General features: G+C 51.3%; 1 protein-coding gene across 8 annotated transcripts in view; it reads right to left on the bottom strand.

The window, feature by feature from the left end:
- PHC2 (polyhomeotic homolog 2) overlaps positions 1-11,332 on the bottom strand; it is a 106,607-nt gene that overhangs the window by 43,061 nt on the left and 52,214 nt on the right. For 3 of the 8 annotated variants that reach the window (XM_054538149.1, XM_054538147.1, XM_054538146.2), the window contains exons 2-6: positions 7,686-7,913; positions 4,601-4,759; positions 3,389-3,466; positions 2,795-2,959; positions 921-1,073 (exon numbers count right to left, since the gene is read on the bottom strand). In XM_054538149.1, coding sequence (XP_054394124.1) covers positions 921-1,073; positions 2,795-2,959; positions 3,389-3,466; positions 4,601-4,759; positions 7,686-7,859 — 729 coding nt within the window. In that variant the 5' untranslated portion in view covers positions 7,860-7,913. The remainder of the gene's footprint in view (positions 1-920; positions 1,074-2,794; positions 2,960-3,388; positions 3,467-4,600; positions 4,760-7,685; positions 7,914-11,332) is intronic. The other 5 variants (XM_002811098.5, XM_024248687.3, XM_054538159.1 and 2 more) reach the window with 2 other exon arrangements.

Genomic DNA, 11,332 nt, shown 5'->3' with positions numbered 1-11,332 from the left:
CTAAAGAGGGCCAGAGGGTTCGCTGTGACTGCATCCAGCAGCAGAAGAGGCTGAGTTCTGAGAAGGACCTTTTGCCCAGCTGGGCGGGCAGGGGTGGGGAGGCCGGGCTCTGTCCCTTCTGTTGCCCTCCCTCCTCCCCGACACTTTCAGGATTGGATGCACACCACCCAGAAATAATTCCCAGCGAGGGGGAGCATGGGGCTTCCCACACGGGAAAAGGCCAGGGCAAAAGTGGAAGTTAACTGACCAGGCAAATATCTTGTCTCAGAATAAAGTTGCCGCCGGCCCTTCCAAGACGGCCGGCACGCTTACTCAGCCTGGTCCCTGGCGCCCTCTGCTGGACACAGGGAGGCTGTGCCAGACTCTGAAAATCCGGCTACCACCCCTGTCCCATCGCCCACCCCATTCCGTAGATGAGGATGGGGAGATGCGAGTGGTAGGGGTTCCTTTCCCGGCTGCCCACAGAATCTTCCCAGCCACAGTAGTATCTGTGCGCTCCTAGCAGAGCAGGACACGTCTCTGCTCCCTCTTACATGCCATTTTTCTCGAGTCCTAGCAGTGCTACCGTGTGTAAGTGGAGCAGGACTTTCCACTTATGAAGCAGCAGCAGCCAGACCAGCTATCCTGGGGCAGGTGTAAAGTATGGAGGGTAGCACAGCCCACCCCTCCCTGGCAATGATGCTGGCCTCAGCAGGCTGCCCTCTGGCTCCTGACCTGTGTTTGAGGGAACGAAACAGAGCCAGGAGGGACCAAGGCCTTCTGGAACGGGGTAGACGCGCAGGCCTGGGGGCACTGGGGTGTCCTGTCTCCCGCCTGCTTTCCTAGCTGATCCCGGCCTCTCCTTGTGCCCCTCCCCAGTATCAGTGCCCCTCTACAGGGGTGCCCACCCCCCTGCCCTCCCACAAGCATGGAGTCCTCACCTGGGCGGGGGTGGGGGGCCGGGCGGGGGAGCCAGTGCCGAGCTCAGGCTGCACAGTAGCGACGGTGGCCGTGGGCGTGAAGATGAGCTGAGGGGACAAAGGAACAGTGCCGCCTAGGCTCCTAGCTACCTGCACCAGGTTACCTGGCTGGGCCTGGAATCACAGGAAACGAGGCGCCTTTTACCTGCTCGATGTGGACTCAGCCACAGGACACAACTGTTTAGCCCAGGAGCGGCTATGAGGAAGGGCAGGACAGTAGAAGCAGAAAGGAAGGGGGAGTCCAAGGGGAGCGCCTGCCTTTCTCTAGAGGCTCGTTGCGTCCTGACCCAGGCTGGGTGCAGGGGTGGGTGGGGAGAGCCGCTCTGGGGCTACACCAAAGCCGAGTTCCCTTCAGAACCCTCTGTGAGGGGCTCATCCTAGAGGAGATCGATATCCCCAGCATACGCTGAAGCCACCACCTCCTCAGCGTCCTGGGAAGCGAGATGGATGCCCTAGGACCACCTTCCAGGTCTAACCCACTGCTGAACCCAGGGCTGAGCCAAGACGAGACTGCCCTCCAGGGTGTCAAGTTCGATGTATCCTTTTGGTCATTTTCTAGTCAAAGTTAGATTCAGAGGGGCCTAGAGACAACAGCAGAGGAAGCGGACCGCCTGGAGCCGTCCTCATGTCTGAATCCCATCCTGCGGGGTGCAGGATCCATGGTGTTCTCTGCATGACACCTCGACCTCCGTGGGAGTCTAGCTCTGCGTCAGTGTGGATGTGCTGGTGCCTTGACAGGGTGCTTTCCCTAGAACTCTGCGATAGCGCAGCTGTCCTTGTTCCTCTGTGGGTGTATGCCCTGCTCTGGGGAGGGAGGCAGACAGGCAGGCATCACAACGCCAGTGGAGTAGGACATAGGGACAAGCAACCTGCAGACACAGTCAGCTTTGGGCAGCAGCATCACAGTGTGGCTGTCCAGTTCCCTAGGAGATGGAAGTCTATTTCATGCCTTGTGTCTAAGAGGCTGTTCCCTGGGGATGGAGATGCGCCTCAAATGATGAACTCGGAGCCAAGAACAAATGTGCAGGAGCAAGACCAGACAAGCTCCGAGGGTCACATCCTGGCCATAAGAGCAAAGGGAGGGGTGGGACTGTGTTACCTTCGGGATAGTGTGTCAAGAGCCCGAAGGAGCAGAGTTCAGAATGGGAGGTATGAGACACGACCCACAGTGACTGAGCCCTAGCTGGGGCTGCATGCTACTGCCACCCAGGGAGTATGCTGCCATTTTCCCAGGGCATTCTCCTAAATCTTAGGGACCTGGTAGGCTCCTAAGGACCTTTGCACCCCTCAGGGACAGGTGCAAAGGAAAGAACTGGTGCTATCCTGAGTATATCCTGCCCAAACAAGCTCACCTGACCCTGATTAGAATGGGGGCCGCTGGGAGGGCAATGGAGGCATGCTGAAGCTGGAAAGCCTTTGAGTTAGAGGTGGCCAGTCCTTTTAAGGATGGTGGGAAGGGGAAGACCCCATTTCTGTTGACTACATGGATGTCTGGGTGTCCAGGACCACCTGGGCATGAATCACTCTGCCCATCCTGATTAATTTTGAGGAGTTTCTGATAAGGGAACACTTCTGTTTCACTCTAGGAGGAGAAGGAAAGGTGGCATCGCAGGTAACTTTCTCTGTTTCAGCCTGGAGCCCCACCCTTCATGACTTCTCGAGGCTGTACCAAAGCTCCCACTCAGCCTTCCAGGCCCCCTTCTTTATCCCATCCCTTATCTCCTGCCCCTGCCCCTAGTGCTTCCTCCCCACCCTTCTCCAGCTCCCAGCTCCCAGCTTCTCTGCCTCTGTCCTCCTGGTGCCCCTGAGCCATGGCTCTGGCCATGGGTACTCACCATCTGTGCCCTCAGATACATCTGTGCTTGGCTTGCAGTCAGGGCTGGGGAAGATGTGTTGCCCAAGAGCACAGCCTGCTGAGCGATGCCTGAGGCTGCTGCAGAGTTCACGCTCTGGGCCCGGTTGAGGAGCTGGGCTGCTGCTGGGGAGGCTGCCAGGTTGATCTGATGAGAGAGACATGTGCAGTAGGAGACAGGAGGTTCTGTTGGTGAGCTGTGTCTCCCTCATCCATTTCTTTCTCCCCCGTCTTTTGCTCCTTGGTTTATTCAGCCTCCTTCAGTACCATCTGTGGTCCTTGGCTTTGGAGCATCCCCCAGCCCTGTCCCATCTCTGACCTTGGTGCAGAGCTGCAGGGGGATCCCATGTTGAGAGAACTGAGCTATCTACAGAGAGCCCTGACACTGGGAGGATGACAGGGAGTTACTAACCTAAAGGTCAGTAAGAGACATGCCCTTTTCTTCTTCTTCCCGGTAAGAGCAATAGATTCCAGCCATGATGCTCCATGGCCACGGATTCACCACAACTGGGTCTGGGAACTTGGGCATTTTGGTCTGGGGCTGTGGACTCTGCTGCTGCTCCCCCATTCTACTCACCGAAGATGACTGGGCCGGGGCCTGCGCAGACACATTGCTGCCTGAAGTGCTTCCTTGTCTATTGGCTACCAGGCTTGCCTAGGAAAGAACAAACTCCTCTTGCTAGAGTCCCAGACCTCCCCTAGTCACTCCTGGGCTCTCATCATCCACAGGAGGTGCTGCAGGCTGGTGTTAAGGAGAACAGCCTCTGGAGGTCAGCCCCCAACCTGCCTCTGGGTGGCCCACAGCAAGTATCCCACCTCCTCTGTGAATAGGTGAGGACTGTAACAGTACCTGCCTGATGGGATTGCTGAGAGGACTGAATAAGGCAAGGCACTGCCACTGAGCACTCCAACTATTAGGCCACCTCCTTTGGTGTGTGGAGCCCTCCACTCCACCACCATCACACCCGGCCACCACCATCACACCCAGCCACTGCCATCACACCCGGCCACCGCCATCACACTTGGCCACTGCCATCACACGCAGCCACCGCCCCCCACAGAATTTGCAGACATGAGCTGGAGTGTCCAAACTGCCCTTCTCCCCATGGCCGGCTTCTCATCCTTCAAGTGTCAGCTCCAGTGTTACTCCAGCAGACAGGCTTTTCCTGACCATGCAATGCAAGGCCGTCTACCTTGCCCTTCGGTCAGAACAATCTGTTCTTCTCTTTCATGGCGCTTATTGTAATTTAGAGATTTGAATATTGTTTCCTTGGCTATTCTGGTTCCTGTTTACTTGCTGTCTCCCATTATAAGTGCCAAGAAGACAGGGTGCTCAGTATACCCAGTGCTTGATACAAACTTTGCATGCAGAAGGTACATAAAATGTTTTTTCTGAATGGATAAATGAATGTGTTCTTCTCAGCTAAGGAGGAGAGAGAGCAACAATGGGCAGACAAGCTAAACAGGCAGTGCCCTTCGTTCGTGAACGCTTCCCTGGAACCCACAGTCCTTTCTCTAGACCTGCGGTAAGGTGGTTAGGAGAGGGGCTCCCCGGCACTTCATCCCTGGGCTAGCATTCCGCCGCTACAGTCACTAGCTGCATGACCCTGGGCTCTGTCCTTCACCTGCCAAAAGGAGATAATGACAGTAGTGCCTGTGTCACAAGGACTTCTTTAGGTTGCAGGTAAGAGAAGGATGTGAAGCGCGGGTGCGATGCCTGCTTCCTCTCCCTTTCGCTTCCACAACCAGGACACCTGGCACCAGCCTCAAGGTCTTTCCCAAGTCTCACCTGCTGCACGGCTGCCAGGCTCTGGAGCTGGGCGCTGCTGAGGTGCTGCTGCTGGAGCGCCGCGGTCTGCAGCATGAGGTGCTGCTGCTGGGCGGCGTACATCTGCTGCAGGTACTGAGCGGCCGTGCTGGGCTGTCTGTGCAGGGCCTGCTGGATCACCTGAGAAGGGAGGGAGGGGGAAGAGCCAGGCTGGTAGCTGCCACACAGAACACTCCTTTGGCAGTTATGCCTTGCCCACCCCAGGTCTCTATAACTGCTCAGGAGACACCAAGATCTGTGACCACCACCATAGCCAATTGTGGCCACTCTCTAGGGCAGTGGGAGGACAGCTGTTCGCAGAGCTTCTTCATCATGTCTAACTTTGTCTATCTTGCCTCTCTCTGCAGCTCCTCCCCAGCACGGCCTGCTCCTGCATCAACTGCCTCGGTGAGGAGAATCAGAGCTGCACACCAGTGCTTTAACCAACTCTTGGGCAATAGGGAGGCTCAGGGAGACAGAAGGGTCTCCACCAGGCTTGTCAGGCACTCCTCTCCCTCTGTCACTCTGCAGCCTCAGATGAGAGTGAAGCTCAATAAGGCAGGGAAAAGAATGGGAGTGGAGGGAAGAGCCAAGTCAGCAGGGGGCCTACTCCAGCTTCAGCAACAGCTAGCCACAGGCAAACTTAGGTGGAGGCAACGCCTTCTTCTTGAGGCTGGGGCTGCAAGGCAGACTTGGGGCTGCTCCCCAGGCTCTGCCCACAGCCTCTCAGAGTCCCATCAATCCCTTAGAAGAAGGTTGCCTGGGCCTTACAGAGCAGGCCAGTGCCTCAGGGACAGCACACTCCCCTTTTATTCTTTTTTTTTTTTTGAGATGGAGTTTCGTTCTTGTTGCCCAGGCTGGAGTGCAATGGCGTGATCTCCGCTCACTGCAACCTCTGCCTCCCGAGTTCAAGTGATTTTCCTGCCTCAGCCTCCCAAGGAGCTGGAATTACAGGTGCCTGCCACCACGCCTGGCTAATTTTTTGTGTGTTTTTAGTAGAGACGGGGTTTTACCATGTTGGCCAGGCTGGTCTCGAACTCCTGACCTCAGGTAATCTACCCACCTCAGCCTCCCAAAGTGCTGGGATTACAGGCGTGAGCCACTGTGCCCAGCCCCCTTTTATTCTTTCCCTCCCTTTCTCTTTCTCTCCATCATTCCCTCTTTTTAGCTACTGTCTCCCATTCCCTGGCCTTACTGCTTATGCCTTCTTTCCTGATGGGATTGGCCAATCTCCTGGAAAGGACAAAAGGCTGTCCTTTGATCCTCCCCATCCCCAGGAACAAAGAACAGCGAGTGCCTTTCCCCAGCCCTAAGATCCTCTGTCTTCTTCCTGTGAGTCCCAGAGACATTTCTTCTCCCTTCTCCCACTGGTCACCCTCCTGCCATCTCTTCCCAGTTGATGCCCTGCACTGGCCTTGACCAGGCTTCCCCCTATTTTCTACCCTTACCTCTGCTGAATCCCTGGCCACAGGCAGCTCCTGACCCTGGGCCCTGTCCTGGCGAACAAGCCTTGCCAGGACAGGGCCCAGGGTCAGGTCAGGCTTTCCCTAGGTTGGTGTGACTTCTAGGGCTGACAGCTCTAGGACAAAACAGCCTCTGGCTCAGATTTGGGGTTCTGTAAAAACAGCCTGTTATTATAGCAGATCCTCCGTGGGCTCTGGCGTCTCCCCAGACATCTGCATCCCAACTCTTCCATATGTTGCCCCCAGATTCCACTCCTCTGATGTGAACACCCCTCTCCGATATCCTGTTTTATTTTAACTCTATTCTTTTTCTCTCCTGCTCTTCCAGAATTATCTGTCCGTATTCCCTTTGCCTAGGCCTTTCTATTAGACTCCTGAAAGTGACCTCCCCAGTAGTCCAGCCCATGTAGTTGAGATCCTGTGACCCTTACTCATGAGAGAATGTCAATGAAGGGAGACAGGAGGAGCCCAGGATGGTTCTGCATGCAACCTTGGGTGATTCCACTCGCCAGAGCAGGACCCCAGACCCCCTTTTGCCTAGGATTGTGATGAGTGGCAGGAGTGGGTACATCTGAATGCCGTGGCTAGAAATCAGAGCTAAGGTCCTCATGCATGATGGGCCAGGGCCAGGCGCTGGGGCTAGGGACAAGGGTAGGGGCAGGAAACATGGATTCACTAAGCACGAGGTAGAAATAAGTGGGAGAGGGAAGAGTCCAGGGTATCTGATGGCATCTTCTTTAACTTGGGTTTTCAGGCCCTCTTACTGTCTGCTGTGGGTTCTCTCTTGTTCCCTTATCTGGGCCTAAGTTCAAAGCAGGATGAGGGCACTTTTCTAGTACATCCAAACTGTAATAGCAAAGTCACTGGGAGTAAACACTTCTCAGCTGTGTTCTCTCTTTTCTGCCTGTATTATCCTGGAACCTCAAAAAAACATTGTAGTGATTAAGAACACAGGTCTGGGGTGAGAGTTAGGTTCAATTTTTTTGTCTTTACCTGAATGACCTTGGACAAGTTATTACCTTCTCTGAGCCCCAATTTTCTCAACTACAGAATTGTGCCTAATAACAACCAAAAGGATAAGTGTGCAAAATGCTTAGTACCGTGTCAGGCACACAGCAGATGGTAGTGCATGGCCCTGACTGCATTTAGGAGCAGTGAGCCGCCACCTGGAAGGCCTTCTGGATGACATTTGCCAACTGCTGCTTTAAGGGAGAAGGTAAAAAGCTGCAATGACAAAGGATTATTTTGGGGTTCTTTTTGGCTTTTGGTCTTTGAAAAACTGAGATCTGTTCTTCACTGGACAATGGTCATTTAGAGAGTGGGTCTGGGTTGTGGCTGAGAAGCTCTTGGTCATGTATTATTTGTTATTGTTACTTGTCTGCCCTTTACACTTTCACACACGTGTCCTCCAAACTCCTTGATTGGGCCATTTTGCATCCTTCACCCCCTGCAACTATACACAAATGTGTATCTACAAACTCACTCCCATATGCCCATTCTAGAGTCCACATCTAGATTATCCCACCAGACCATGCCAACACCTCCTCCTTGCTAGCCCTGGAGATGATTAAGGAGTATAATTCCCAGATCAATTAGACTCTTACCTGCACGGTCTGCCGGTCTGGAATACCACTGTACACAGAAATCTGGGGCCCGGTGGGGCGGCCACTTCCACCACTGCTGCTGTTGTTGCAGCCACTGCTGCTACTGGCCCCGCTGGTACTGCTGGTGGCACAGGCACTGCTAGATGTATGTGGGACTGGCAGCTCATTCTCCATGGCCTGCAGTGTAGCACAGTCAGGGCGCTCGGATGGCAGAAGGGCAGGCAGATGCTAGGAGGGAAGAGGCAGAAGTGAATGGTTTGACAGACGCTTACTAGAGAATGCTCACAAAGTCAGCCTTTTGTATCCGTGGGTTCCACATCCATGGATTCAACCAACCACGGGATCAAAAATATTCAAAAAACATGGTGTCTGTACTGAACATGTACACTTTTTTCGTGTCATTATTCCCTAACCAATACAGTGTAACAACTATTTGCAGAGCATTTACATTGTATGAGGTATTATAAGTAATCTAGAGATGGTTTAAAGTATATAGGAGGATGTGGGTCAGTTATATGCAAATATTATGCTACTTTATATTAGGGACTTGAGCTTCCATGAATGGTGGCATCCAAGGGGGTTCCTGGAACCAGTCCTCTGTGGATACCAGGTGACGACTATGCAGTATATACATCAGCTTTCCAGTCTGTGGTGGGGCCACTTGGGAACTGAGGTCTCTGTTTTTTGAGGCTGGAGTTTCGCTTTATCCTCAGGCTGGAGTGCAGTGGCACAATCTTGGCTCACTGCAATCTCCATCTCCCGGGTTCAAGTGATTCTTGTGCCTTAGCCTCCTGAGTAGCTGGGATTACAGGCGACTGCCACCACACCCAGCTAATTTTTGTATTTTTAGTAGAGACAGGGTTTCACCATGTTGGCCAGGCTGGTCTCGAACTCCTGACCTTGAGTGATCCACCTGCCTTGACCTTCCAAAGTGCTGGGATTATAGGCATGAGCCGCCATGCCCGACCACTTGGGAACTGAGGTCTTAAGACACACTTGCCCTCAGAAGGACAGGGCAGACTTGGTTTACTAGGTGAGATTTGAGATCAGGTCTGGCTGATTCTAAAGCCTATGACCTGTTCATTCTGCCAGAGGCGGCAAAACTAGGAAAGGAGGCAGACTTCCTATAACGTTCTCCCTAGCAGTGATCTCATGGATCACCTCTCACCCTATCAGCCTTTTCATCGTTGGGGTGGGGACACTGAACATCAGAGAATTTACCATTTGTCCATATTTATACAGCCATCTAGTGAAAGAAGTAGGACTAACAATCTACAGAGAAGGCCGGGTGCGGTGGCTCATGCCTGTAATCCCAGCACTTTGGGAGGCTGAGGTGGGCGGATCACAAGGTCAAGAGATGGAGACCATCCTGGCCAACATGGTGAAACCTCATCTCTACTACAAATACAAAAATTAGTTGGGCATGGTGGTGTGCGCCTGTAGTCCCAGCTACCTGGGAGGCTGAGGCAGAAGAATCACTTGAACCCGGGAGGCAGAGGTTGCAGTGAGCCAAGATGACACCACTGCACTCCAGCCTGGTGACAAAGCGAGACTGTCTCAAAAAAAAAAAAAAACCTATAAAGAATAGAATAAGAGGAAGAGGCAAACTAGAAGGCAATCAAATAAACTGAGGTGTGTATTTAGTTTAGTTTTCAAAGCCAGAAGAGCTCAAGTGTGTTTGAGGTCTCCATCTTTATTAGGTATGTACTTACTGAGTGCCCTCTGGATCTAACGCTCAGCAGGGTACCATATTGACCAATCTGGTTAAAATCTCAGGTTGTGGAATCAGAAAGACTTAGCTTTGTCCTGGCTCTGCCACTTTCTAGCTAGGAAATCCTGGCATGTCACACCTGTCTGACCTGTTTCTTAATCAGTTAGATGTGACAGAATATGGGCTGTGGTGAACATAAAGAAAAGTGATGATGTAAGGTGCTCAGCAGAGTGCCAAGCATATCCTGCGTGCTCTGTAAGCACTGGCTCTTGTGGCCTGGTTCACACTGCCCGGATCCAATAGATAGGGTCTCTCCTAAGATGGAAATGGCAGAACCTTCTGGAACTTCCTATCCCAGTCAGTAAGGAGGGCCAGAAATTCCTTCAGGGCCCATCCTGTGGTCTGAATACAGAACTGGAAATTGCACCTTCCCTTGAGGCTGTGTGCTTGGCAGTGGAGAGGGGTTGGGAAAGAAGGAAAGGGTGGTGGGAGAGGCACACCCAGATCTGAGTTTAAGTTCCTCTTTTTTTCTTTTTCCATGCTTTTCTTAAAAATCCTCATTTCTGTGTAGAGGCTATTCCTTCTACCCATTCCTTCCTACATGAAAAAATAATATTTGTTTGTCACCCCATCACACACATTCAATCATCTGCTTGTAGAGTATACCCATTTAATAGGTGAAGAAAATATAATTTTTCATACTAATGAGAGCATGATTAGTGCAAAGAGCCAAAGTAATCATTACTATCCTGCTGCCATCTCCCCAGTACTGCTCAGTTTCAGGATTATCATTTCTCAGGCTGCCTTCTTCAGACTGGGGGAATTTCACTGTGGGCTGAAAAAAGTGTGGGTAAAGGCTAAAAGACAGGAATGTTGGGAGTCTGGAAACCCAAGCCACTCCCAGGTGGCAGGCAGCAAGTTGCTTATGATTTCCAAGGCAGTGTAGCAGCCTGCAAGCTGCACTCTTGATCTTACTCTTTAAGCAGTGATTTTTCCTTATGTTCATATGTCTGCTTTTTCTGCCATAGAGCAAGGTGCTTGTCCATGAATTAATTTCCTTTGTCCTGAGCTGCACTCAGTGCTGGGCCTTATTATGGCTACTGACTTGCTAAGGATGCTTATGATGATAATGATGATGCAGGAATCAATGAAGCAGCAAAGTCAACAAGTACTTCCTATGTCTTGGCGCTGTCAAAATCCACTTTATCTTATGTTCTAGGGAGGGAAAATTAGGCTGCATAGAAAGTGGTAGGAGGTATAATTCCTGATCTCACAGAAACTGAAAAACTAATTGCAAAGATGAGGTGCAATTGAAATTATAAGGATCATCAAGCAACAAATCAGTAAATGATAGTTCCATTCAAACACAGACTACCTCATAGAATCCCAAAATCTTCTCTTAGTTCAAAGTCTCACCTCCCTTTTCCCAAATGTTGGCCAGAATTGGGTTTCATTTCTTGCTTTTCATTCCACACTGGAAAATCTCAACTGAAGTACTTATAAATATAAAAAATAAAATGGGAAAATAGGGCAGCAAATTAAGAGGGTAGAATAGTCTACATCCTGGATGATCAAGTCTCAGTTCTATTTCTGAGTGTAGTTAATCATACCGAATTGCACACTTAAAATCTAGTCATATTCTGACCTTCCCTCCTCTATCCTTTATGTGATTGAGAGAGCAATCAAGAGAGTAAGAGAGCACACTTGAAAGACAGCCACAGCTATCAAAAGTATGAGCTAGAACAGAGGCTGTGTAGAGGCTGTTCCTTCTACCCATTCCTTCCTACATGGAAAAATAATATTTATTTGTCATCCCATCACAGACATTCAGTCCTCTGCTTGTAGAGTATACCCATTTAAGAGGGGAAGAAAATATAATTTTTCACATTAATGAGAGCATGATTAGTGCAAAAAGCCAAAGTCATCATTAATGTCC

Source organism: Pongo abelii, chromosome 1 (assembly GCF_028885655.2).
Source record: "Pongo abelii isolate AG06213 chromosome 1, NHGRI_mPonAbe1-v2.0_pri, whole genome shotgun sequence".
NCBI classification, from domain to species: domain Eukaryota; kingdom Metazoa; phylum Chordata; class Mammalia; order Primates; family Hominidae; genus Pongo; species Pongo abelii.
The sequence above is the reverse complement of the archived record's forward strand: the minus strand, read 5'-3'. Positions and strand labels throughout refer to the sequence as shown.